The sequence below is a fragment of the Drosophila albomicans genome, chromosome 3 (genome assembly GCF_009650485.2).
Source record: "Drosophila albomicans strain 15112-1751.03 chromosome 3, ASM965048v2, whole genome shotgun sequence".
In the NCBI taxonomy this organism is placed as follows: domain Eukaryota; kingdom Metazoa; phylum Arthropoda; class Insecta; order Diptera; family Drosophilidae; genus Drosophila; species Drosophila albomicans.
The window spans coordinates 4,402,448-4,430,015 of record NC_047629.2 but is presented as its reverse complement, the minus strand read 5'-3'; the positions used below and the strand labels follow the sequence as shown (position 1 = coordinate 4,430,015).

At 41.1% G+C, this 27,568-nt stretch overlaps 8 protein-coding genes across 12 annotated transcripts; 3 read left to right on the top strand and 5 right to left on the bottom strand.

Moving 5' to 3' along the window:
• Nucleotides 1-729: 729 nt before the first annotated feature.
• On the top strand, nucleotides 730-7,328 carry LOC117566961 (proteasome-associated protein ECM29 homolog). The gene is made up of 10 exons (XM_034246611.2): nucleotides 730-855; nucleotides 1,026-1,156; nucleotides 1,261-2,141; nucleotides 2,207-2,686; nucleotides 2,743-3,206; nucleotides 3,264-3,626; nucleotides 3,683-4,324; nucleotides 4,387-5,651; nucleotides 5,715-5,855; nucleotides 5,919-7,328. Exons 1-10 carry the CDS (start codon nucleotides 774-776, stop codon nucleotides 7,212-7,214), a joined length of 5,745 nt encoding a protein of 1,914 aa, XP_034102502.1. The 5' UTR covers nucleotides 730-773; the 3' UTR covers nucleotides 7,215-7,328.
• A 300-nt stretch (nucleotides 7,329-7,628) lies between these two features.
• On the bottom strand, nucleotides 7,629-12,240 carry LOC117569645 (probable cytochrome P450 6t3). Of its 5 annotated transcripts, none has more exons than XM_052005239.1 (4): nucleotides 9,825-9,944; nucleotides 9,634-9,714; nucleotides 8,307-9,570; nucleotides 7,629-8,256 (listed from the first exon to the last, which is right to left on the bottom strand). In XM_052005239.1, exons 3-4 carry the CDS (start codon nucleotides 9,543-9,545, stop codon nucleotides 7,975-7,977), a joined length of 1,521 nt encoding a protein of 506 aa, XP_051861199.1. In that variant the 5' UTR covers nucleotides 9,546-9,570; nucleotides 9,634-9,714; nucleotides 9,825-9,944; the 3' UTR covers nucleotides 7,629-7,974. The 5 variants fall into 5 exon arrangements, with proteins under 5 accessions (XP_051861199.1, XP_034106776.1, XP_034106777.1 ...); XM_034250886.2 differs by having other exon boundaries at nucleotides 7,630-8,256; nucleotides 8,307-9,550; nucleotides 9,825-9,943; XM_034250885.2 differs by lacking the exons at nucleotides 9,634-9,714; nucleotides 9,825-9,944 and adding an exon at nucleotides 12,181-12,240 and having other exon boundaries at nucleotides 8,307-9,550.
• On the top strand, nucleotides 10,490-24,041 carry LOC117570996 (uncharacterized). The gene is made up of 7 exons (XM_034252945.2): nucleotides 10,490-11,818; nucleotides 11,885-12,166; nucleotides 17,065-17,253; nucleotides 19,245-19,714; nucleotides 22,119-22,635; nucleotides 22,860-23,517; nucleotides 23,576-24,041. Exons 1-7 carry the CDS (start codon nucleotides 10,547-10,549, stop codon nucleotides 23,740-23,742), a joined length of 3,555 nt encoding a protein of 1,184 aa, XP_034108836.2. The 5' UTR covers nucleotides 10,490-10,546; the 3' UTR covers nucleotides 23,743-24,041.
• On the bottom strand, nucleotides 13,152-15,330 carry LOC117569643 (cytochrome P450 6g1). The gene is given in 4 exon segments (XM_034250882.2): nucleotides 13,152-13,749; nucleotides 13,808-14,608; nucleotides 14,665-14,746; nucleotides 14,748-15,330. Coding segments are annotated over 4 exon segments (1,572 nt in total). The 5' UTR covers nucleotides 15,128-15,330; the 3' UTR covers nucleotides 13,152-13,440.
• On the bottom strand, nucleotides 15,772-18,114 carry LOC117569829 (probable methyltransferase-like protein 25). Its single transcript, XM_034251154.2, has 3 exons — nucleotides 17,719-18,114; nucleotides 17,458-17,664; nucleotides 15,772-16,854 (listed from the first exon to the last, which is right to left on the bottom strand). The coding sequence occupies exons 1-3, from the start codon at nucleotides 18,112-18,114 to the stop codon at nucleotides 15,961-15,963; spliced, it is 1,497 nt and encodes a 498-aa protein (XP_034107045.1). The 3' UTR covers nucleotides 15,772-15,960.
• LOC117569831 (small nuclear ribonucleoprotein F) lies at nucleotides 16,960-17,442 on the top strand. The gene has a single exon (XM_034251156.2). The coding sequence runs from the start codon at nucleotides 17,065-17,067 to the stop codon at nucleotides 17,329-17,331; it is 267 nt and encodes an 88-aa protein (XP_034107047.1). The 5' UTR covers nucleotides 16,960-17,064; the 3' UTR covers nucleotides 17,332-17,442.
• On the bottom strand, nucleotides 18,128-18,742 carry LOC117569830 (protein LTO1 homolog). Its single transcript, XM_034251155.2, has one exon. The coding sequence runs from the start codon at nucleotides 18,725-18,727 to the stop codon at nucleotides 18,128-18,130; it is 600 nt and encodes a 199-aa protein (XP_034107046.1). The 5' UTR covers nucleotides 18,728-18,742.
• Nucleotides 24,042-25,123: 1,082 nt separating the features above from the next.
• LOC117569806 (WASH complex subunit 1) lies at nucleotides 25,124-26,901 on the bottom strand. The gene has a single exon (XM_034251120.2). The coding sequence runs from the start codon at nucleotides 26,809-26,811 to the stop codon at nucleotides 25,231-25,233; it is 1,581 nt and encodes a 526-aa protein (XP_034107011.1). The 5' UTR covers nucleotides 26,812-26,901; the 3' UTR covers nucleotides 25,124-25,230.
• Nucleotides 26,902-27,568: the final 667 nt, after the last annotated feature.

The window sequence follows — 27,568 nt, the reverse complement described above, 5'->3', positions numbered from 1 at the left end:
CACCGCATATATTTTTTTCAAGTTTATTTCAGAATTTTCAGAACTGAACGAATTCTTATTACTACGAAAGGTTAGTATTCAATTATTTTTAATGTTGCTCTGTTAGCGTATTCTGATGATAAAATCATGACGGTCTTCATAAAACAAATTGCTGAAGAACCTTGACTCTTTTTTACTATATGTAAAAAAACTGAAATTTTTCAAAAGATTCGCACAAGTTTTTCTGATTTATTTTCTTTTACTAATTTATACAATTTTCATTTTGCTTTTCAGTTTTTAACCCCTTTTCGATGACACCGTAACTCCGAGACATGTGTTTACATATTTAACTTGAATAAAATTCTTTAAAATTTAAAATTGCTTTGAAGGTTTATTTAATTTTGGGGAAATTCATTAGTTTAGAAATAAGTTTATTACCAGGCATACGCAAGACGGTATTCCAAACAACTGATTGATAAGCATCTTCAGCTGCGAGAAAAAAACCTTTCTGAACTCTCATCACCTGCGTAGGCTCAAAAGAATCGAATTGCCACGAAAACTACCAAAAGATCTTTTCTATGTATTCCCAAAAATGTCAATCCACTTTAATCGGTTGAAATTTGATCATAATTTGCACCTTTCAACGTATTTTCACGGGCATCAAACTCTCAACTTCATCATTTTGGATTGGTGCCTTTAATATTTGAACTGCGCGCCCAGCACTGTTTATAAAGCAGTGAGTGAATGACTTGCTATTAAATAGTCTGGCAACGCCAAGTGACTCAGCTGTTGCAATGCACTGGCAGCACTGTCAGACGCTAAACAAAAAAAGAAAAATAAGCAAAATGGAAACAGCGGGACCTGGTGCAGAAATTGGTAAAAAAATAAATACAATTTGTTATGCTAAATACAAAACACAAAAGAATCTGCAAGATAACATTAAGAACAATTGCTTGGTGCAATAAGCAAGTCAATTTGTGGTTTAATTTGGCAAAAACAATTACTGAAACTTGCTCACAAACGTTTGCATTCTTTTTTTGCAACAGAGCTTCTCGAGCGTGTTTTGCTACGTCTGGGAAATGCGGACACCGATGAGAAGCTGGAGACAACTGTGGGCAAGTTTCTAACGCCCGTAATTCTCAAAATTAACTCGCCCGACAATGTGGTGCGCACAAAGGTGAATATATTAAATTGTCTAATCCAGTTGACGCAGTCTACATGACGATGCATAAATGATAAATAAAATAAAAAATGTATGTATGTATATTGCACTTTCATCAGGTTGTTGAAGTGCTGACACACATAAAGCGACGCGTAACATCGCGCGGTCAGGTGCAGATACCGGTAGAAGCGCTCCTGGATCAATATGCGGCTCCTGATAGCACCACATTCCTCAAGAACTTTGCCATCATCTTCATTAGCATGGGATTTCCTCGTTTGCCGTTGGAGACACAAGCAGCGCTTGCCGCAAAGATTGTGGGCTGCGAGAGTAAAATGGAGAATTATCAAGACAAGCTCTTTACGCTGTTGTTGCCTATCTTGAGTGACATGAAGATTCCCGATGATCCAGCACAACGAGCCGAGTTGCTCAAACTCAAGGATAAACCAGCGATTAGAGCCAGTTTCTTGTCCTTGTTGCAGGATGTCCTATTGTTGCCATACGGCATTACACAGGAACAGGATGTACCACCCGGTCTCAGTCCATATAGTTTCAAGCGCGTCATTGCGAACAATTGGCGAGCCGAGGAACTGGAGAAGATCAAAAAGGGAATTGTGCGCTTCCTGTGTGCCAGTGTATTTAGTGATAACGAAATCTTTGTGCTCCTCGTCGTTGCATCTGCGGACACGCGCTTTAGTGTGGCGACGCCCGCCATCGCTGAGCTGAGCAAGCTTTGCACAATGCTGGACTTTAATAATCCAGCTGTGACCTCAGCTCTCTATACGCTCTTCATTGGCCAGCAGAATCCGATAACGGAGCGCCAAACGCGTCCATGTTGCGCCCGTGTGCGTCAGAAACTGTTGCAGTATCTGATTAAATGTCGGGGCAAGAGCATTAATGTAGGCAAGGGTCTCCAGGTGATATTTGATGGACTCTTTGGCACCAATACCAATCAAAAGTGCAAGGTGTTGGCGCTACAATTTGTGGAACTTGTGCTCAAAGAGTAAGTATAAATGAAGTGTAATATATATTCCCTGACTGCATTGCTGACCATTCACTTAATTTCAGTGGACCCCGCGAAGTGGTTTCTAAGGTTTCCAAGGTGATACTCACAGGCATCACAAAAGTTATTGGTCGTGACTCTGTGGAGCCCAATGATGTGCAGAATGCTGCGTATTCAGCTTTGGCACAGCACGCGCGTAGCTTCCCACAAGATGTCAGCCAGGACCTAAAGTTGGTATTGGGCTACTTCAATAATCTGGCGAATTGCGAGGCCAATCTGCATAGCTCGATACGCGAAGCACTAGTATCAATGGCTCCAGCGTTTGCGTGGAAAACAAAGACCAAATCCGATGCCATGGACGTGGATGGCGATCCATCGGAGGTGCATCTGGATGGACAACAGCATCTATTGTTGGCCATGCTGTTGGACAATGCCGAGTCGAAGATACAAATTGTGCAAAATGTGACCAGTGTCTTTCTAACCAGCTGCTATCCAGAATTCTATGCTCCTGCTCGTTACTTGCTGCTCCTCATCGCTGGCGAACGGTAAGAGTTTTGGTAGCCGAGAAAATGTTTTTAGATTAATAATCCTTAACTTGCAGAAATTCGTTGCGCGAGAATGTGACCACTTATTTGTACGGCACTTCGAAGAAAGATCATGTCAACTACAGCATGCTTACCTCTATTGATCAGACAGTTAAACACGACACCGAGTCCATTAGTGACTTTAATCATCTGTCGATGGAGCAGCGGCGTGTTGTGCTGCCCAGCTTCCCTGTGCTGATGGCCCATGTACACGACATGTCCAATAAGAGGCTGAAAAAGAGCACTTCATGCGTTGTAGTCGGTCGCACCAAACTACCCTACACTCTGGAAGTATACGAAGAGATACTTGACTATCTCCGCCTATGCTTATGGTACTCGGCGGGTGTTGTGGCTGCTCCTGGCGATGAGAAATACACGCGCGAGCTTCGCAACTACATAAAGACTAACTATGACGAGGAAGAGACCAATGCACTGCATCAATATATGCAATTCGTGCAGCGTGGCGTCGAAGCTAAGCGAAGTAAGTTTTAAATTGGTCTTATTACGAACCACATTTAATATTTGTTGCACTTCGCAGCGGAATCGAGTCTGCTTTGTCTTTATGATCTATTGAATGCTGCTCCCGAGCTATTTGCATCCAAGCAACTGCATCTGCTTGAACCATTGAGCAATTCACTGAAGGATGTCTCCGAAGTAATGCGGATTAATGTCGCCCAGGTCTATGGCATATTGTGGGCTTATGGAATGCAGGACGATAAGTTCGATCAGGAGGTGAAGGATTGCTTATCCAATCTGCCACAAAGAACCTTAGAGCACAAGCATGGTTGGCTCCTAGTGTTGGGACATGCTTTCAATCGCAAAATCGAACATTTAAACGAACAGAAAATTCGAAAAGATTATGGCCAATGGACTGAATTTATTAACGCTGTGAAAGTTATTGGTAAGTGAATTACATAATTTCAAGAACAATGCCTAAAATTCTCCACAATTTTGTAGCAAAAATGCTTTGTGATACACGATGGCTTCTTGTATCCGCGGCTGTAAAGTGTACTTCGATGATTGGCAAGTCGGTGGAGATACCGAATGTTCAGGTGGAAATCCAAGTACAGTGCAGCAACAACGATGATGATGACGACGAGGAGTTGGCCGAGTATAAGAGCATTGAGGCATCCACCAAAATGATCATCTTTGGCGTCGTCTTCCAGCTGCTGCGCAGCACCTCAGCCCGACAGAAGATTCGCGAGGAAGCGGCAAAGTGCTTGGGCTATTTGGCAATTGGCGATGGTGCACACTTTACTAAGCGCAATCTGGACAAATTCTTAACCTTGGCCAAAGTGCAAAAAGATGCGGCATTGAACATTGCCATCTCAGAGGCCATTGTTATTACTTTGTGTGGCTACGATGTGAATCGGGGACCGCCGTCTGAGACTTTCCAGAATATACATTGCAGCGATGTGGACTTTGAACAGTTTCTGACTGCGTTAATACGCCTGGTCACCGAACCCAATCCTCAATCGCGGCAGGCCATTTCTGTATGGCTGTTGGCGGTGGTTAAACACTGCAGCAACCGACCCGCTGTGCTCGGCAAGAAACAACTGCTGCAATTTGCCTTTACCGAGCTGCTCTCTGACGACAGCGGTAAGTGCAGAAAATTCAGCGTAGCTACGTTATTTATTATATATACTTGTTTGCATTTACAGAATTCGTACAGGATGTTGCTTCACGTGGCTTGGGCCTTGTATATGCGCTCTCGGATTCAAACAGCCAAACTGATCTAGCGAACTCTTTGCTCGATCAGCTCATCGGGGGAAAGCGACAAGTGAACCAAGTATCGGGCGACACAGAACTGTTTGCCGAAGGCATGCTAGGCAAGACACCAACGGGTGGCAATATTACCACTTATAAAGAACTGTGTTCCCTGGCATCAGATCTGAATCAACCGGACATGATATATCAGTTCATGCAGCTGGCCAACCATAATGCCGCATGGACCAGTAAATTGGGGGCTGCATTTGGGTTGAAGACGCTTTCAGCGGAGTCGCGTCAGAAGATGCAGCCATATCTGGGCAAAATTATACCGCGCCTTTATCGTTACAAATATGATCCCACGCCCAAAATACAGAACTCCATGATATCCATATGGGACACCATTGTCATTGACTCCAAGGAGATAACCGAGCAATACTATTGGGAAATCCTGCGAGAACTACTCGATAATTTAACATGCACCGAGTGGCGCGTGCGCATCGCATGTTGTCTGGCTGTTCGAGATCTGCTGAAGCGTCCAAATGGGCTGCGTCTTCGTACCGAAGAGCAACTGCCAATCGTTGCATCAACAGCTGTCACGAATAGTCCACGGCGTGTGACACCCGAGACCATGGAGGTGGATGAACTACCAGAACCAGAGCTAAGGGAACTTTGGTATCAGCTATTCCGTGTTATGGATGATATTCACGAAGGCACCCGCATGACCGCCCATGGAACAGCCGCCTTTCTCGGCAAGCTGTGTGTGTTGGCATCATCCTTGGAGCATGGCAAGTCGGGCACAGCTGTTGCTGCCTCAATTCTACCCTATTTATTGGAAGTAGGTGTGGGTCACAAGGTTGCCGACATTCGCAAAGTCAGCATTAAGACCATCTCAGATATGATTGACTCCTCTGGAGCCCTAATTGCCCCACATCTTGCCACGCTTATACCATGTCTTCTGCGAGCTACAGGCGAACTGGAGAACACAAAATTATCCTATGTATCTACCCGTCTGGGTGCTGATAATGAAGCACAAGAAGCCGTTGACAGCTTGCGTGCGGAGGCTGCCAAATCCCATCATACCATGGAGACGATCAACAAGTGTGTGAGATTCATTGACTACCAAGTGCTAGAGCGAATGACACCCGAGTTGCTGGAACTGATTAAGACCAGCATTAATCTAGGCACCAAAATTGGTTGCGCACATTTTGTGTGCTTGGTAAGTGTGCAATCTTCTAGACAGTCTATTATCACACATTTAACGTCGTCGATACTCTTTCAGATCAGCATTCGATTGGGCAAAGAAATGACACCGTTGGTAGGAAAATATCTGGGTGCTTGTTTCAGCGGACTCAAGGATCGGAATATAACAGTCCGCAAATACAATGCCAGCGCTATTGGCCATCTCGTAGGTTTGGCCAAGGTAGGACCCTGGTAACTTCCTCTTGATATGCAATAAAAACAAATTTTCTATTTAAATTTTTAGGAGCAATCAATTAAAAATCTTTTTGGCAAACTGGATGATCTGTACATGGAGCAACCAACCAATAGATCGATTCCGTTGACCATACAATCCATAAATAAACGTCACCATGAACTGCTTAAGGATTACATGGACTGCATGTTGCCGCTCATCTTCTTTGGCATGCATGAAGAGCAAACGGAGGAAAACAAGGCTAACATTGAACTTTGGAAGGATCTGTGGAATGACATTAGTCCCGGCGATGCTGGCATTCGTCTAAACTTGCATGTAATCATACCCAAGCTGGAATCGTCGCTGACTGATGCTAGCTGGTCGCGCAAGGCTCAGGCGGCCAATGTCATACAGAATATTGCCACACGCCTGAGCAGTTCATTAGAGGAGGCAGATCGAGTGCGCCTTATTAAACTTCTGCTCAGCGGTTTACAGGGTCGCACCTTTGAGGGCAAGGAGCGTCTGCTTCAAGCTCTGGCCGCACTTTGCAAGAATCTCGATCGCCAGCACGATATATGCGGCAACATAATTGAAGCCGCAATGCGTGAAGCACGTAAACAGGAACCACTCTATCGAACAATGGCATTGCCTGCGTTGGGAGATATTTTGGATGTGCTGGAGGCGGATCGTTTCGAAGAGGTGTATGATATGATCTGGTATCTATTGGAGAAAAAGGAGCTTCGCTCCGCTGATTCCGACGACGATGATGAGCCCAGCAGCAGCACAGCCAAAAAAGAATTGACCGCAGATGAAAGGAATAAGAAGGCTCAGACACTGAACAAGCTAAAAGAAGTAGTTTGGGAAACGCTAGGCAAATCGTGGCCAAAGCATGCCATTATAACACAACACAGATATCAGCTTTTCTTTGCTGAGAACTGCACCAGTATACTTAGCGAGAGTACACGTCCCGTTCAAGTCAGTCTCTTGGCCGCTCTCACCAAGTACGTGGAGCGTCTGTATATCTTCGAGGAAACAGCCAAGCTACCCGAGATGCCAGTTGAACGCAAAAACCTGGAGAAGAAACCTAAAACAGATGCGCCACCGCCGCTGCAAACACGCGAGGCTATCGTTCAGAAGATCTGCAGTGATGTCCTAGCCGCTGTCACTCTTGCAGCTGGTGTACCCCATACAGGTCTCAAAAAGGAAGCCCTCAACATTGTGTTGATGCTCATCAAACGTCTGAGCCCGAAACGAGATCAGACAACTCTTAACCTGCTTAAGCAAAACTTTGAAATGAATCTAAAAGTTTCAACGCGACTCCGCACCCGAGGTTCGTTGTCGCATCAAGGATATCGAGGAAAAACTTAACAAGCTGGATCAAACCAATTAAGGAGGAATTATGTAGAAACTATTTTCGTCAACAAAAATTGTGCATCTGAATTGTAAATCCGAATAAATAACTAATATGAGGTTATATTTCAATCGCGCGCATTCATCCCAAATATTGATGGGGCTTCAGATTGTACACTCTGGCTCTACATTTAAATTTCTCATTTAGGATCAGTTGGGAACGGTAGAAAATCACAAACAACACTGATTAAACACCTAGGAGCTAGGGTATTAACATTGAGACAATATATAATGTTTATATGCATATTTTATATCGAAATTGGAATTGAAATGCAATTAAATTTTAATATTTATATTTTGTAATAACTTGCTTATTTTATATATAAAATTATTGAAGACAAATTTAGCTGCACATTATAAATTAAAAAAAGTTATTTGAAAACGGTTTTCTTTCCATTCTGATAATTTGAAGTACCTCTTGATATTACGCTATATTCTTTCACTCGTATGACACTCTAGATACATACTGAGCCTAGTATCTTACATTGAATTCCAGTCGATTGTATCACTTCGAATTGTATTTATAATAATTGAGTTATTAAGCTTTTTTATTGTGTAAGTAGCTACTATTTACTATCGTAATACTTTGGCCTTGCATGTCTGGTAATTTCGCAAACTTTCGATTTTCATAGCTGAAATGTGAAGTTAGACATGACTGTAAAAAGTTTGTAAATAGTTTATTTATAACGTAATATAGTGTAACGTAAATATAGTGTATTTAGCAAGGATCTCTACAGAATCGTAAGTATATCTCGTCCATGGACTCCAGCATAAATGTTTTCGGATTAAAGCGAATGTTGGGCACAGTTTTCTCACAGATCTCCACACGATGCAATCTTAAAATTTGGGCAACACCCAACTTAAGTTGCAACATACCGAGACGACTTCCAATGCAGCCATGTGGACCAGCTCCAAAGGGAATATACGTCATGGGCACAATGCTCTTTAGCCGCTCCGGGGCAAATCGTTCTGGATCGAAGTGCAGAGGATTGGGCCAGTACTGCAATTGAAAAAGTTCCAGTTAGGATTAGAAATATATTTAAGACTTACCTTGGCATCGCGGTGCAACCCTAATATGGAGATATAAGCTGGCATGCCTGCGGGTATCACAAAGTCCACATGTGGTTGCAGGGAGAATCCTTCACTTTGGTTTGTCGTGCACTCACGATTGATAAAGGCGGCGGCGGGATACAGACGCAATGCCTCCAGGCAAATCATCTTCAAGTACGGCAATGAAACTGCCATTTCATAGCTTAACTTTGAGTGGGAAGCTTCGCGAAAGGCCTTGCCCAACTCTTCTCTTAGCCGCTGCTGCAATAGCGGCTGCTTGGCCAGTTCATAGAGAGTGAATCCCAGCAGTGCGGAGGATGTCTCAAATCCTGCTAGCAAAATAATTCCAGCCTGGGAGGCAATGAAATCAGCGTGCTGAACATAATGATTGTGGGGTCGATTAAGTTGCAGTTGCTTTAACAGATGGATAAGATCACCTTGATGGTGATCAGAGTGCCGAGACACAAGCTGTCTCATGAACTTCGAATACTGCTTGGAAAACACCTTAGCACGCCAATGTGCCGCCCAGTGGGGCAGAAAGAAGATGCTCATAAAATGCAACACCTTCATCAAGCTGGGCTTAAAGAGTTTCTTTGCCTCTTGTCGCAGTGGAGAATAACCATACCGCAGTCCACCCACATCTGAGCTGTAGAAGAGCTTACCCGTTACATCTGTTGTATATAGTTGGCACATTTCGCCAAGCGGGAGCACACGCTGCGTTTCTGCACCCATTTTCCGCTGGAGATGTAGCTCCAGATCTTGTAACACTTGCTGTAACAGTGGGTACATGTGATTTTTCATCCGACCGCTGGTAAACAGTTGGGACATGCACTGACGACTCTCCCGCCAATGATGGTACTTGGCCAAAGGGAGAGTGAGTGATCCCATCACATCATTAACAGCATCAGCGGCTTCATAGCGATTCAAGAAGCTATCGAATTGTTTGATCAGCACAAGGTGTATTAGCTTTGGATCCCTTAGAATGAGTGCGGGCGTCTGAAAGATAAAGAAACCAGCGCACTTCTCCTCCCTAATACGCTCATTGGCATAAATTTTTTCAAAGAGGTCTCCAAAGGATATGCGCAGAAACAGCAGCTTCTTCAAATGCCCTAAAGGCGTCCAGAAGGAGACCGGCAAATAGGGCAAATTGTGCCGTCGAAAGTAGCGATAAGAGTGCAGCAAGCGTAGATAGCTGATGAGCGCTATAAGAACCAGCAGATACATCCATAAAGGTAGCATGACAACTGTGAATAAATAAGTATAGCTTTGTATGTATGTATATATGTGTATTCGCAACTCAGAAATAATGATAGCTTATTTCACATACTTTCGTGGTATAAAAATTATAATGTTGTATTGCTACATCAGATCTCTACTTTATATTATTACTGGCTTCAGCTGAATTTTTCTATATTTAAAACATAAATTTATTAAAACACATGGTCTAATAATGTCGTCGATATGTACATATGTATGTATGTACGTCATATTCTGTATTCTTGTATGTTGAGTACTTACAGTACTGAACATATGCATACATATGTATGTCGAAGTTTGTTCTGCCGAAGCTTGATTGTCCATTTCAGCGAAGCGCGTCCCGATGCTTTCACAGGCGAATTCTAGAGCACACTGCCCTCTCGATCGACTTTATGTCTACGTCTGATTCATCCAACCACACTCGGCGACGACTCGCTGTCGCCCCGCATTAACGACTCTTCTCAAAGCTACAAAATGCAGACAACCAATCACAGTACACATAAAGGATGATGCAATATTAACATGCATACTTACAACAACGCAGTGTCAATGTGCCAAAGTGCACCTACAACTAGGCATTGTCAATGTGCCGAGACGCACGTACAGCTGCGCAGTGACAATGTGCTGAATCTGCATTACTTACTCTCCGACACATGTATGTACATACATACATATGTACATACGTAATACATATTTGCATTTGTTTTGTGTTTTAGCACTTTTTTATATAAACTTATTTACATTTTTGGACATTTACATCCCTATAATGTTTTCTACATTAAACACAGCCCCAACTTAACCTCACTTCTCTTATATTCTTAAATGAGCGAGGTAACAAAAGCACCACCATTCAGTCACAAAAGAGAAGTGACCCGTGGGTGATCCCTGATCGAAATCTCTCATTTGAGAGTCAACTTCAGTTCTAACCCACAAAGTGATCGATTAGTTGGAGACAGTTGTTCAAGATCCGTGAAACTGTAGAGATGTCGCTCGGAATGCTGCTTTTGCTGTTTGTTGTCCTGCTGGCATTAATTTATGTCCTGTTGAGACGACACTATTCCTATTGGCGACGTCGTGGCGTGCCGGAGCTGCGTCCTTGCATGCTGCTGGGGAATCTAGGCGGAATACTGAGTATGCGGAGTAGTCCGGCCGACTTCATTTGTGATCTCTATAATCATCCGGATGCGCAGGATAAGCCATTTGTGGGCATACATGTGTTCCACAAGCCGGCGCTGCTGTTGCGGGATCCGGAATTGATTAAACGAATTATGATCAAGGATTTTCCAAAGTTCTCTGATCGGTACTCAAATTCCGACTATAAAGGTGATCCGCTCGGTTCACAGAACATATTCTTCTTGAAGAATCCAGCATGGAAGGAGGTGCGTCTGAAGCTGTCGCCGTTCTTCACCAGCAACCGATTGAAAAACATGCTTCCACTGATCGATGAAGTTGGCTGCAACCTGGATGCATATCTGCGACAACAGCCGCTGCACAATGAACGCATGCGATGTTTCGATCTGGAGGCCAAGGAGCTGTGTGCTCTGTTCACTACAGATGTGATTGCGACGGTGGCATACGGAGTGCAGGCCAATAGCTTCACACAGCCCAATAGTGAGTTTCGTCGTCATGGTCGCGCAGTTTTTCAGTTCAGCTTAAAGCGTGCCGCGGAGTTTACTTTGGTGTTCTTTATGCCACAAATGGTGCCTCATCTGGGCTTTAAGGTGGTGCCAGCCGAGGCCACCAAGTTCCTGCGCAACACCATCAATTATGTAATGGCCGAAAGGGAGAGATCGAATCAAACCCGCAACGATCTGATCGACCTACTCATTGATTTTAAGAGAAGCACACAAAAAGCCAAAGCAGATGGCAGGTCGGATCAATTTGTGTTCGAGGGCGATATCCTGGTTGCCCAAGCAGTACTCTTCTTTACCGCCGGCTTCGAGTCCTCCTCATCCACGATGTCCTTTGCTATGTACGAGTTGGCCCGCAATCCGGAGGTGCAGCAGCGTTTGCGTCAAGAGATAAAAGACGCCTTAATTGCAAGTGGTGGACGCATCACCCAGCAGCTGATTGAGTCCTTAGAATACATGCACATGATACTCCAGGAAGTGCTGCGCATGTATCCACCATTGCCGTTCCTTGATCGCGAGTGCACCCTAGACCAAGGCTATCCGCTGTCGCCATTCCACGAGTTCAATGTGCCCAAAGGCATGCCCATCTATATTCCTGCCTATGCTCTGCACATGGATCCTCAGGTAAGATATCAATCCACCACTTCTCTTCTTGTACTCGATATCCTATTTCCCCTTCTCCTTTTTCAGTACTTTCCCCAGCCTCGTCAATTCAAACCGGAACGTTTCTCCCCCGAAAACCGCAAACTTATTAACCCCTACATCTACATGCCCTTCGGCTTGGGGCCTCATGGCTGTATTGGTGAGCGTTTTGGCTTTCTGCAGGCTAAGGTGGGTCTAGTCTACATGCTGCGCAATCATCTAGTGACCACATCAGAGCGCACTCAGCGACGCATGAAACTCGATCCCAAAGCTATCATTACTCAGGCTAAAGGCGGCTTACATGTACGACTTGTACGTGATTCTCTAGGAGTCTAGCAACTTACTTGGACTTGGACTTGAACTCGACGTAGCTCTAGAGGATTGTTTTTGTACAAATTTTACCAGTCAGCGATTCACTTGCAACTGACTTGGGAACTCGCGTGAGATGTCAATTTAAATTATTTTTGCTACCAGAATTTGCGTTGACATCTTTAGAAATACATTGTGATCGAAGATTCGCGTGTGGCTTGATCGAAGCACTGCAATGCGGTATACACATACATATATACTACTATATACAAAACAACTCCACTTAGCTTGACTTTAGAGCCTAACTAAATGCTATATGCCAATTATAACTGGGCTCTTTTAAAGTAAAAACAATTCAATTGACCGCCAAATAAATGCACAATATTTTGAACTAGTTGCAAATCATCATTGGTATTTCTAGAATTCTGCTCTTAGAAATACTCCAGACACTGAGTTTATATTTTGCCTTTAAATATTTTATTTCGAATACTAAGTTTAAGTCTTAATTATATTCAATTAGGTTTCACAATCGATATAATTTTTCATTATTCTTTTATTTTATTTAAATATTTCAATGACCATTGCTTGAAGTGGATAATTAAGATAGGGTATTAGGATTGGTATTAGGATAGACAATCGCTTATATTGAGAATGAAAGAGTTAATATTTTCGGGAACGGCGGCAGTCAAAACAATTGTTGAGATCTGGCAGTTAATACAAATGGTCATCTGATAATACTTAGCAGCCACCTCATTGTTAAAACAGAACAGGAATTGGACAATGTAATACAAATAATAGTTGCTTTCATAATAAGTAGTTCAATTATCATTTTGCTTAATAGCAAATCGATCTTTCATTTACATATATGCCACTTCGAAAACACTTCAAGTCACGCGATCAAATTTCGAAAATGATCCGATTCTATAATGTTCAATCACATCACTTGTCGCAGCAATTTGATGATGAGACAAAGGCATCCCCGGGCTACAGATTAAAAAGCACTTAATCATGTAATATATAAAACGGTTTTAATCGTGTGCAAGCTCTACTTAAATTGTTGTTTACATTATTCTTATATAATAAAATAATCGAAATTGAACATCGACGTCAACTCACAAGTCGAAAAGACCAACAATTGCATTCTATTCAATCTTCACTCAATTGTTCTTGGATTTAATGTCTACTTCAAGAAACTACTGCTCAAATATTTGACAGATTTTGGTCTTAAAGATTTAATATTGCACAATTCATTAGAGTTATAAAAATATGTTGAATGTACTTATTAGCGAAACGAATCATATAAAATTCTTAGTACTATCATCGTAGAGCTTATCGTTAACAATTTCAAGGTAAAGTCCCTTCTTTAGTTGGAGAACAAAAGTATTCGGATCAAATTCAATATCCTCTACGGTTTCGGAGCAGGTGCGTACGTAGTGATTCTTAAGAAAGTGAACCAAGCCCAGCTTGGCTTGCAGCAGCCCGATTCGACTGCCAATGCAATTGTGTGGTCCCAAGCCAAATGGCTGATAAGCCATTGCGTTAATTGTCTTGCGATTTTCAGGCGAAAAGCGTTCCGGGTCAAACTCATTCGGATTTCGCCAGTACTGTAAATAACATGTAATCAATTAGATTTGATTATTGTAATAATACAGTCTAACTCACTTTAGGGTCACGCTGTAAGCCATAGACGGGTATAAAGACTGGTATGCCAGCCTCCAGTGTGTAGTCGTAGTAAGGCTTCAGGGATAGATCCGGCGTACCCTTAATGCTCATATATTCACGATCGAGAAAAGGCAGCACAGGATACATACGAAGTACCTCATCCACCACCATGCCAAGATATTCCAACGAGGTGATTGTCTCGTAGGTTAGTTTTCCGCCATCCTTCTGCAGTGCTTCATGGATTTCGTTTCTCAGACGCTTCTGCAACTCCGGCTGTTTGGCCAGCTCCATCAGACCAAACGACATGGCCGACGAGGATGTCTCAAAGCCGGCGGTAACGAAGACACCTGCCTGAGCAACCAGAAAGTCCTTCTTTCTGGCTAAATGTGGTTTCGTGGGATCCTCGGCAGCCTCCTTTCGCAAACCAACCAATACATCAATGAGATCATTTCGTATAGTCGCTGTGCGCTCCCGTTCCTCCATCACATGATTGATGGTGTTTCGTATAAAGTCGGAATATTCTCGTGTGAAGAACCTGATGCGAAACAACGAAACCAGCTTCGGTAGAAAGAAAGCCACAAAGAAGTCCTTGCTGCGCAAAAGCGTCGCCGTGAGGACTTTGCGCCCCTGCTCATAAAACTCCCCCTTTGGATTTTGCAAGCTATCAGCATTTACCCCAAACGCAATGGCAGATATAGAGTCCATTGTAAACCTAGAGCAAATATCCTTCAAATCCGAAATGTATTTTTTAGTCTGGCCCGGATTATGTCTTGCCAAATGTGACTCCAAGTCGGCAGCTATCTATAAAAAGAGCATTTAGCAAGCGAAATTATGCAGCGATCCATGGACTCACTTACCTCCTGCATGAGAGGATACATTGCTTTTAATTTTCCACTGGTAAAGACGGGCGTCAGTTTAGTGCGAATTTCCTTCCATTCCGGATTGCACAAAGAATAGATTTTGTGAACCAAGCGTGTCACCATGTGGATCAGAACGACCGTATCGGTTAGAGAAACGATTAAAGTCTTTAATTAACGCAGATTTAATTAGTTCGGGTTCCCTTAATACCAATGCCGGCTGATTTATCACATAGATGCCAACGGCAGCTTCATCCTTCATCCGCGGATCATTGTATATTTCTGAGATGTGCAAGCCAAAGGAGCTCTTCTGCTTAAACACTGTAAGGGTATTACCCAAAATCGGGGTAGGCTCTATATAAGGCACTCCGTTACGCTTCCAATAGCAGTGTCTTTGCTGAAACCACATGTAGATAGCGCTCAAGGCGCCCACAATCGCAACAAGTATTGCTGTTAAGATCATGTTAAAGGCTGCGTAATATTGTGGCCTAGAATTTCACTGATAGTTTTTAAGTTTCTAGGCTGGTCAACATTCTTTTGTTATAAGTTGAATCCAAAGATCAGTTTGTTTAATTCACTTTTGATATGTATTCATTAATGAAAATGTAATATAACTGACCTAATTTTGACGCGCGAACTTATGAATGACCGACAATTTCCGCTTCTCGCACAACACTCATTTAATTGTGACTGAGCGGAGGCTTTTATAGGCCTGAACTGCTTTACAGCTGATATGTAAAAAACAAGATTATTTGAAAAGCTTACACGAATAGGGGATATGGAACAGATTATGTGAGATAACAACTTAGATTTGAGTTATTAAAAATATAAAAAAGATATAGGTGACGGACTTACACTTTATTTACTAACCATAAAATTAATTATATTTCAAATACAATGTACACAATGTAACACTGCAAAAAAATTTGTTAATTGATCTGAGAACAGCAAGATGTTCAGAATTTTAAAATACTAACTTTAATAATTGTTATAACAACAAATACGTATTCATGATTTAGAATTAAACTCTACGGTACAATGTGCACCTAGAACAACGGTGTAATTAATTATCTATAGAAAAAAACTCTTAATTAATCTGAGAAAAAGTTTCTTGAAAAAATGAAATGTTTATTTATTTAAAAAAATATACATATAATTCACACAGTATATTTTAGACGAGTGTTTTGACTTTTGTTTTCAAAGTGTTATGACTATTTAATTGCGTAAAATGTATTTACATGTAGATTAGTAATCAGTAAAGTGACAATTGTAATCTAGATTCTACTAACGCGTTGATTATTGCTTGATAGCAACAATAGCATAGTGTCGAGGTGATATAACTGCATCAAACAAATCAATCAAATAGCTGTGCTCGTAGCCTAGCTCCTTTAGATACAAAAGTCGATCCAAAAGTATAACACTCTCCAGAACCGGAGCAAAAGACATCCGAATCAGATAGAACAGCTCCAGATATTGACGATCTTGTTCGTGATCCTTCAGCAATGCTTGCAATTCCGATTCCTCCACAGCTGCCAACCAAGGTGCATTGAGCTTCTTGGCGCACTTTTGCACATATTCGGAGAATGAGCCGAATTTTCGCACTTTACCCACCTGCAATTCGTTCTTCAATTGCGGTGCATGACGACATACTAGTAATTCAAGTAGTGCGCGATAATAGAGCGTTATATTAGGTAATTCCTTGGCAGCAAGTGTACGTTCAATTGATTGAGCAGCAAGCATCCGTGCATTGCGACCCAAGCGTAATTGTTTCTGCTGAAGATAGCGACTTAGTGGAAAGCCATATTCCGTTTGCTGCTCCATCACTACTTTGTTGCCAAAGAACTCCTGGTGTGAGTAGCGTTCCCGCAACAAATGATAGCAGCAGCCGATATTACACAATATACGACAAGAGTTCTGAGCATGAAATACTTGCAAGCAGGTTGTTGCCAGATTTCCGCAAGTGTGAAGGCCTGTCAAACATATTCCATTGGAGTGCTGGTCGAAATGTTGAGTCACTAAATCATCCAGGTTTATGTCTGTGGTTATGAACCGAGCTGTGGTTTTGTAATTTTCCATTGAGGAATGTGAAACTGAATTAGTTTCACGTTGAGCCGCTTTTTTGCCTCGACGTGGTGGTATTATGCCTTGGCTCTGTAGCTCTGCACGTTCAGTTAGTCCATTCCAAGCGCGCTGATTCAAAATTAAAAACAAGTGTTGGTTAAGTCTTTAAAAAATTGCGTATTTTCTAATACTAAATACGAACAACCCTGTATTACAGCTGCGTGTCACTCTTCTTCTTACTTCTGCTTGCCCGACTCGCAAAACGTTTTAGCCGGCAAAAAAAACATAAAACTTGCATTTCTTTCCAATCCCTTGCAACAAATATAAAAAACACACAAGATGTCGGCTGGCATGCCAATTAATCCAAAACCCTTCCTAAATGGACTCACTGGCAAACCGGTGCTCGTGAAACTAAAGTGGGGACAAGAATATAAGGGCTTCCTGGTGTCAGTGGATGGATACATGAACATGCAGCTGGCGAACACGGAAGAAGTGATCGAAGGATCGGTGACTGGAAATCTGGGTGAAGTACTGATACGCTGCAACAATGTGCTTTACATCAAAGGCATGGAGGATGACGACGAAGAGGGCGAGATGCGCGACTAACAACAACAAAGCAACAATGGGCGCCATTCTCAGTACAAGACGTCGACACAAAACTTAGTAACATTAAGATTCGAAAGTAATAAAATAAATATGTATTTATTTTATAGAAAATTCCCTCCAACTTACCTGCAACTTGCGATTGCGTGTCAAAGCATTTTCAGTATTTGACTCATTTGAATCAATACCAAGCACTCGATGTCCATATTGCAGCGCCAATCTAGACGAGAGGTAACCCTTGCCATCACCAGCGTCTACAATGCAACAACTCGCTTTCTGCGCTGGCTGCGACACGCTCTGAACTAGTTTATCCACCAGCGCCGCAGTCTGCTCCACCTGGTAATGAACATAAAATTAGATTGAGCAATCAGAAATCAATTGGAAACCTACCTCATGACACTTCTTGGCGCTCATAAATTCCTTAATACTCAGTTGTGTCTCCATGGCTACCGACAACTCTTGTTCCAATTGTTCTACGCTGGTCAGCACTGCATTTTCACAGCCTTCCAAGCGGAAACGCTTGCACGCCGCAAGGAATTTCGCAAAAGCTGGAAATTGCAGATTGTCACGTTCAGAATGCCAAAATTGTTGTTCTATAATTTGGTTTATTTTTTTGGCAGTGGAAGTCTCCAATCTGAGGGCTTCAGGCACGAAGTGCGTCCAGTGGTTGTCAGTTAAGTAGTTGACCATGTGGCAATTGACAAAATCCCAATGCGGCTCCAGATAACTCAACAATCTTTCGAGAGCACTCTTCACCTCCCTTTCGCCCACAACACGACTTTCCATTTTGCGTCGAGCACTAAAAACTGAGATCCTTGCGCTCAGCCCCCGTTGGCAGCTCCTGAGCACCGCGGCCTTTCTTTGTGCCAAGCAACGCTGTAAGCCGTCGATGTGTGTTGCGTATGAGCTCCACCGAGCCAATGATGTCTGCCTCGGGATCGTTGTTGCGGGGAAACTGATCGATTAGCGTACGTAATTGCTGCAGCGTACGCTGCACCTTCTCTGTATGCTCCAGTTGCTGTTGAGCCACCACTTGTCCGTAAATGCCACCCAATTCCTCGCCTAGTTGCACGCCCTGGGCATAGCCCAGCTGGTAGCCCTCCTGATTGCCCTGAGTAGAGCCGTCTCTGATACCCTCCTCGTACCCTAAACGTGCGTGTGTCTCCTCAGTCAGTAAGATATCATCAAAAAGATCGTTTATATCGTCCGATGCCATGGAAATTGTTGCAATGTGCCGACAGTGTGACCACAACTTCAAAGTATACCGCACACCTCCACAAGTGTTTATTGTGTGGCCACTTCTTTTGTTAGTGTAGAGATAATCGAAATCGGACTTTCGATAACGTACGCCTTCGAAATTCAAAACTTGGCATGCCAATTTCCCATTCAGACCGTTCATGATCTGATTGAGGTTACTTTGGATATCAACATCGCTAATCGAGAGCTCTATGTATGTATAAACACATACAACAATTTTATTTTAGTTAAAGATCATATTTATTTTGTTCACAGATGGATGCAATAACAAATTTAATATTAAATGGCGAGATATTAAAAAACTTTAAAAATATTTTAGCAAATTAAGTGATCTATAATGTAAAATAAGAAGACAATTTCTTTGGTGTTATGATCGGTAAGTATTTTAAAAGATACTTATTTAATAATAATAATAATAATATTTAACACCCGTTCCTTGAGGTCCCATGTAAGTACCCAAATTACCGGTGGTTCCATGGGATCCAATGTAAGTACTTACATTAAATACCCTAATAAGTTGCTATATTTCACTAGTCCGTAGGTATTCGAGGTGGTCGCGATTAACCCTTTTTGCGGACATTTCATACAAAAACGGAAATTAAATAATGCATTGCTAGGTGCAACTTTGTAAGTAAGGGTTGTCTACTGGTAAATATGTACTTACATATTTCACCAGCAACGAACTAGTGCTCAGTACTACAGGGCACCTTTTGTTTGTGTTTGTTTATAAGTTCGTACGCAACAAAATGATTCATTGCTTGCAAAAGCTTCACATTAAAGCTTTTGTCCAGCGAAACAAAGCTTTCATATTTCAATGCTCTTGTTGCCAAAATTTAGTTAAGTTGAGTGCGCTCAGATCGTCGTTGAGCGTGCCTTGTAATTATTTCCGCTTAGATATATTGATAGATATATTGGAATCGGCAAAAATGCTGTTGGAATTCTTTGCGATATTCTTAGTGCTACTGCTATTGGTCTATCGATGGTCCACAGCCAACTATAATTTCTTCAAAGATAAGGGAATTGATTATCATCATCCATATCCCTTGGTCGGCACCATGTGGAAAATGTTTCTGGGCCAAATATCGATGCTGGATCTAGTCGTCGAATTGTACAACAAAAGCGACAGCAAGTGAGTAGAATCCACAATTGCGTATTACAAATAAATTCCAGTGAAGGTCAAGATACATAATTACATCTACACTCCTGCCCTTGTTGCAGAATGGGAAAACGAAAAAGATCAAAACAAAATATGATGAAAGATAGCGCAAAGAGTAATGCATAAAATAAGTTATTTTTTACTCTGTTTGGATCCCCCGTTTTCACCGGTAGCGGTAAAAAGCAAGTAAGAAAGCTACAGTCGAGTGTACTCGACTGTGAGATACCCGCTACCCATTTTGAATAAAAGCAATATATTTTGCGATATTATTCTCAAAATATACCAAATATACTGCAAAAATGCTGAAAATATACCAAATGTTATATGTGGTATATCGATATAGTACCGCATTCAAAATATACCATATACCGGCTCAATACACCATATTGTCAGCAAAAGCAACTCGGACCCCTAGTAAGTAGGCGTTTTTGCCCATACAAAAGTATTTCTTTAATAACTTCCACAATTTTTATCTGATCATAACCAAATTTTCAGGAATAATAACTATTATAGTTATTATTATATATACCAACATTTGCTTTAAAATTACGCTTGTTATTCGATTTTTTTGATTTGCGGGGGCGGAAGTGGGCGTGTCAAAAATTTGAAACAAACTTGATCTGAGTGCAAACATAACAAATGCTGTCGAAAAAAATTATAGCTCTATCTCTTATAGTCTCTGAGATCTAGGTGTTCATACGGACAGACACACAGACGGACAGACGGACATGGCTAGATCGTCTCGGCTGTTGACGCTGATCAAGAATATATATACTTTATAGGGTCGGAGATGCCTCCTTCTACCTGTTACATACATTTCCTGTCGGCACAAAGTTATAATACCCTTCTACCCTATGGGTAGCGGGTATAAAAAGCACACACGCTTCGATTTTAAGTGGGCTGCATGTGTATCAAAATTAAAATTTCAATATTTTTGTGTACAGTCAACATTTTATTTATTTTTTGATTAATTATTAAAGATTGTTAGTTCAATGCTGTTATTTGCGCTTTTTTTAGTTAAAAAATTCTCTTAGACATTGAATTAATTCGTTTTTTTTTAGAATAATTTGGTCTGGGAAAAACCATTGCATCAAAATTTCACGTTTGTGACTAGCGACTCAAATTTACGATTGTCGGCGTAAATTCGCCTGGCTAAGATACTCCATATGTTTTCTATGGAGTTAAGGTTAGGAAAGCAAGCTGGCCAATTCAAAACATTTGCGTAATACTCTTTAAAAACCCGTTGCGTATCTTTGCATTTATGAATAAAAAAAAAACAAAAAAACAAAATTTGTTTCCTAATTATGTTCCAAAAATGGTATAAGACGATTGTTTAATACTTTTTTATATTCATTCGTAAGCTTGTGAAGCACAGATAAAGCGTTTCAGATGCACGAAAGACTCCCCAAGCCATTGCGGATCCATCTCGGTAATTGCGCCTTGAAAACATAAGGGGATTTTTACGCAAATCACTGGGCCATCCATAAATAAAATCATATTCTCACATCAAATTTTTCGCTCCAGCAGCAAGTATCAAAATGTGTCGTATAGTTTTGATACGTGAACTTGAAGTGTGTGTGCTTTTTACCGTTACGTGAAAACGGGAGATCCAAATAGAGTCAAAAGCATGATACAATTATAATAGTATCATGGTCAAAAGTATCTCATTTTGTGCATTCTTTGTGCTATCATTCCTCATGCTTTGTTTTAATTTTTTTCGTTTTCTCATTCTGCTACAAGCGCCAAAACAAAAAATTTAGAGGTTTATAATTTCTTTTTTTTTTTCATTTTTCATGCAAAATGAAAAACAATTTATAGAAAAGCTCTAAACTAGGGTGCGGTTTGAGATCATTTTGAACAGATGCAAAAGTTTGTATTTAGTTAGTAATACAATAATATTATATATAACAATTGTCGTTGCGGATTATTAAATCAACAAATCTGCAAGCATAATTATATAGCTGTGCTCAATAGCACGTAGTCTAGATATGATAAAAACAATACTGATTCTATTAAATAACTCTGATGGGATAAATATTGTTTATTGAATTAAAATTGCAAGCATTGACTATTACTAGCAATATTATGTGATAAAATTATAAAGATAATGAAAACAAAAAGTAATCTTATCATTTTCTAAGTTTGCTGTGGCTGAAAACACAAAAAAACAAAATTAATGTTGTTCGCTGGACAACAATAATAACACTTGAGGATAATGACACTCGAATTGATAATTATTTCATATTTTGTCTGTCATTCGCAGTGTGTTAATGACTCAGACGCATGAGTCACACGAATTGGGGGCATTTTATGATACTTTACTTATCGGTCGTTTTCCCAAAACGAAACTGAGATTATTTTTTGTACTTATTCACAGGGTTTATGGCATCTTTGAGCAACGGACGCCGCTGCTAATGATACGCGATCCGGAGCTATTGAAACAGATAACCATTAAGGACTTCGATCATTTTGTCAATCATCGCAATGTGTTTGGCGTGGACGATGATGATCCGCATAATATGGACAATCTATTTGGCAGCTCCTTGTTCTCCATGCGTGATGAACGTTGGAGGGACATGCGCAGCACGTTGACTCCTGCGTTCACGGGCAGCAAAATGCGTCAAATGTTCCAGCTGATGGATATTGTGGCCAACGAGGCTGTGCAGTGCCTGAAAAGTGATGGGGTGCTCAAAGATGGACTCGTCCTGAATATGAAGGACTATTGCACTCGGTTTACCAACGATGTGATTGCTTCCACAGCCTTTGGACTGCAGGTGAACTCATTCAAGGATCGCGAAAATACGTTCTACTCGAGTGGCATGAAATTGACGAACTTTACGGGTTTGCAGAATTTAAAGTTCCTGCTGTTTATCAATGCCAAGCGGCTGTTCAAGGTGTGTATGAATATATAGAATTATTATTATTATTATTATTATTATTATTATTATTATTATTATTATTATTATTATTATTATTATTATTATTATTATTATTATTATTATTATTATTATTATTATTATTATTATTATTATTATTATTATTATATTATTATTATTATTATTATTATTATTATTATTATTATTATTATTCAAAAGTAATATTTGATCTTTGCTTGCAGTTGCTTAGATTAACGATATTCGATAAAAAGACCACCGAGTACTTTGTGCGTCTTGTGCTGGATGCCATGAAGTATCGTCAGGAGAACAACATTGTGCGTCCGGATATGATTAACATGCTAATGGAAGCGAGTGGCATGATACAGTCAGACAAAGCCAAGAGTGGCGCAGTTCGCAACTGGAGTGATCGCGATATTGTGGCCCAATGCTTTGTCTTTTTCTTTGCCGGCTTTGAGACATCGTCGGTCCTGATGTGCTTCACTGCGCACGAGATCATGGAGAACGAGGATGTGCAGAGGAAACTTTATGACGAAGTTAGCCAGGTCAACAACGATCTGGAGGGTGGTCAGCTCACATATGAAGCTCTGATGGGCATGAAGTACTTGGATCAAGTGGTCTCCGAGGTGCTGCGTAAATGGCCGGCGGCAATTGCTGGCGATCGAGAATGCAACAAGGATATTACCTATGAAGTTGATGGTAAGAAGGTGGAAATTAAGAAGGGCGACGCACTTTGGCTACCTACTTCTGGCTTCCATCGTGATCCCAAGTACTTTGAGAACCCAGAGAAATTCGATCCTGAAAGATTTAGCGATGAGAACAAGGATAAAATCCAACCTTGTACTTACTTTCCCTTTGGCATCGGTCCACGCAATTGTATAGGTAATTATCATTTGAGGCATGAAGCAAGTTTTTTACTTATTTACATATCCATTTTTAGGCTCTCGCTTCGCTTTGCTTGCGGCAAAGGCTGTTATCTACTATTTGTTGCGTGATTTCCGCATTAATGCTTCTGAGAAAAGCTGCATCCCCTTGGTTCTCAGTTCCTCCGGCTTTCAGCTAACGCCTAAAAATGGTTTCTGGCTCAAACTCATTCCACGGAATTGAAACGAACGAATTATGATGCCTAAATTTAACATTTATTAATATATACTTAAATTGAGAATTGTTGTACTTATATTTTCTGTAATGGAATATATAACTTAAATTGAGAATTGTTGTACTTATATTTTCTGTAATGGAATATATAAGTGTAGATTCGATCTCACAATTCGAGTGGGATATATTTAAAATCCTCTCTTTCAATCTTTATATTTCATATAAAAACTATTATAGGATGTTCATCTTGTAAAATGATTTTGAAATATAGTATATTTACGAGTTATATGAGGCAAATAAATAAATACTATAATAACTAAAAAATGATGCATTTTCTTGTTAATTATTAAATTATTATAAAATTTTATCATTGACCTTTATTCAAAAGTTTATTCTTATTATTTTTCACTTGGGTAGAGACGCATCTTCCACTCACGTTCGTTGACTTAAAATTGCAGTCAAGTTAAGTTTGTTAAGTAAAAAAGCTGTTTTTGACAGGAAAAACTATGCAATAAAGCTTAAAAATTAGAAAAAAAAGCTGGTTTTCCAATTCATTACATTCTTTATATTTTTCTAATAGGCACAGGGTGAGCGCACGAAATAAGTTCTATTGAAACATATGTATAGAATTTGAACAACAGCTGCTCTTATATTCACAATATTTGGAGAATTTCATCAATACTGTCCTCATTCTCCTCATTTTTATTGTCATATGTTAGTCGTGTTCCTATAATTTTTAGTAATCTTATATGTATAGCCACATTTGTCAAGTCTGTACAAGCCATAACTGTAAATGCATGATTAAGAATAAGATTTACTTTAATTTTAGGTAGAAAAGACGCTGTCGTCTTCAAAATATTTAACGACTCGGTTTCCTAAATGGTCCACCTGAGCCAACGATGTATGCTCGGCCACAAGAAGGCATAGGCATAGAAGGCTCCATCGTCTTGAACGGCAAAGTTACAAAATCTATTTTGTTTGTCCCAATATTTTTGTTTATACTCTTTTGACATTTTTAAAACAGTTATAACACACTGAACATCACTTAAGATCAATTCACTTTTACCTTTAATGACACTACAATAAGAATTGGCTCATCGATGTTCTTTGAGGTTGCTTTATAACACTATACAATCGACTTCGACATCGATAAAACAGCTTTATCAAATATTGTTCCTACTTTTGACCATATAGAAAAAAATATAATAAAAGCATTTATGTAACAAAAAAAAAAAAAAAAAGTATTCTCGCTGCCCGCTGTTAGAAATTTTTTCTAGCAAATGACATTTGAAAAAAGCCAGATTTGACGGAAAAAAGCGACTCTGGCAACACTGCCTCAAATTGCTTAGTTTTTAGAGATTGCCAACACTCGAGTGTAAACACAAACATGTAATGCTCGATCTGCCTAATATATTTTAATAATTTACACTAATGCTTAAAGCAAGGCACATACAAAGCTGGAACTAATTTAGTCGCAATTAATTTCTTTCCCATATACTATTCCCAAGCATCGTCCTCCTCTGAATTACCCTCATCGCTAGACACCGAACCCTTGCCCTTCTTCTTCACAGGCGCCTCAATCAACCTGGACAAATGACGCATCAATGGATTGCCCGACTGTTCCGCAGGATTCTGACTTCCGGAGATGCCTTTGCGCCGAAGCATAAGCTTATTATGCAGATCTGCCATAAGATCCCCACCAGACAACTGTCCGCCTGCCCGAGATCGTGCTGCATCATTTGTGCTGTGGGCATCCACTGCATCAACATTGACGGGCGCCGCTGCTGGTGAACGTAGGCGACCACCATGAGCACCGCCAGCATTACGTATGGCAGCCATAAGTTCAGAACGTGGATCCGGAGCAGGCGGAGCACGAGATTCGGGTATGTTAAGTGGTGTCTCAATTGATGGTGACAATGGTTTTATCACATTGTCGTTAGGCAATTTTAATGTTGCAGGCGGTGGCGGAGGAGGCGGTGGTGGTGGCGGCGGAGGTGGAGGAGGAGCTTCTACCAATGCTCTTGGCGGCTGCAGTTGCGGCACTTTCCTAGGCATATTCGTCTGAGCCGCCAGTGCTTGCACAGTAAAGTCCGTCGTCTTCTCCGCATTGAACATGGGCTCCTCTAGTCCAAGTAAATCAGGCAAGTCGTCTGGCACGTCAGCAAATTGATGGGAGGGCGCAATTGGCGTTTGCTCTGCCACCGGCTCGTATTGCAGGTCATTAGCAATGCCCGGCAAATCAGGCAAATCAAGCGGCACATCGATGGCAGGTGCTGCCAAAGCAGCCGGTGTGTAGCGCAAATCGCCAGCTGGTGTCGCAAGCTTGGTGGTGCCATGGGCAAGCGAATGTGGCGCTGGCGCCAACAGCTCTGTCTCTGCAGATCTGGGCGGTTTATGGATAGCTCGCTTGTGGCTTTGAGGAGGCAAAGTGCGCTTCCAGGCATTGAGATCTTGCTGGCCACTTCTACCGCCAGTATATGCAAATTCGTTGGAATTGAAGCGCATTAGCGCGGGCATTGACTTTACCGCCGCGGGTAAAGAGCCCAAGCCGGCTGTGCGATTCGTGAGTTGACGCTCGGCAAGCAGCGGCATGACAAGCTGATCCTCGCCACGCACGTGGAAGCTGACGGAATCAAGAGTTCCCGATGCCTCTTGTTCAGCATCAGGATCGTTGTTATGTCCCTGCAGTCGACGTGGCTGTGGTTGATTAGGTGTCGTTGTCGCTGACGAACTTGGGAAATCCATTAGGTCTTGCGCCACTGGCGGAAATGTGGCCGGAATTTTGCCTAAAACTGCGCTGGCGGGAAATCGAGCTGGTGCAAAGATTTTGATTGATTTCTTCGAACCAACGAGCGCGTTTATTTTCGCCTGCGCACGCATGACACGCTCATTTATATGCTGAACCTTGGCACCATTTCTTTCCAAACGAGCATCGATGCGGCCAAAAATTGAGTTGATTGTTTTGTTTAGACAGTCGAGCGACTGTGCTGCTCTGATTATTGTTTCTTCGTGATGTAGATCAGTTGGAATTATCGAGACTCGGTAGGCGCTGTGCAGGTAAGTGTCGCTGCTATCCATTTTGGTCCAATATGTAAATTAAATTCCGCTTAATCAGCGATTTATCTCGTTCACTTAATTTTCCCTATCAATCAACAGCTGGTTGGTGGAACGGCGTTGCCAACCAAGTAAAAGTACTGTATTAATATTCGTTAATCGATATACAACGTAAATTTTATGAATCTCCCAGTGTGACCATGTGTGTATTTTTTGTATATATATTTATTTCAGCACTGAATGCGTTCACCAACTATAATGTGATTCACATAATCATGAATCACGATGCCACTTTTAACATACGATTTTTTACGTTAATGACAGTTATGTTTTGCTACCTAAAATAAACAAAAACCTATTTTTTATTTTTCTACTTTTAGAAGCAAGCATTAAATTAAATATTTTGCATTATTTAACAGGTCAATTGAAAAATCCCCGACCAATGATAAAAAAACACATTTTTTTGGGCAAAATTAAATTTTCATTACTTAAATAATTCTCTTCAAGCGTGATACACTGATTATAGCGACCCATTAACTTTTTGATACCATTTTTCTGGTGCGAGTTGTCTTTTGCTTCAAAATATGTACGTCCCAGTTTCGGCGATGACCTCTTTATACTACGAAAATATCTTTCCAGCGTGCATTCTTTTGAGAACAGGAAATTGTCGCTGAAGCCAGATCTAGAAAATACGGTGGATGCGGAAGTAATTCGAGGATCAATTCATGGATTATTGCCATCGTTTTTAGTGACTTGTGACACAGTGCATTCTCTTGGTAAA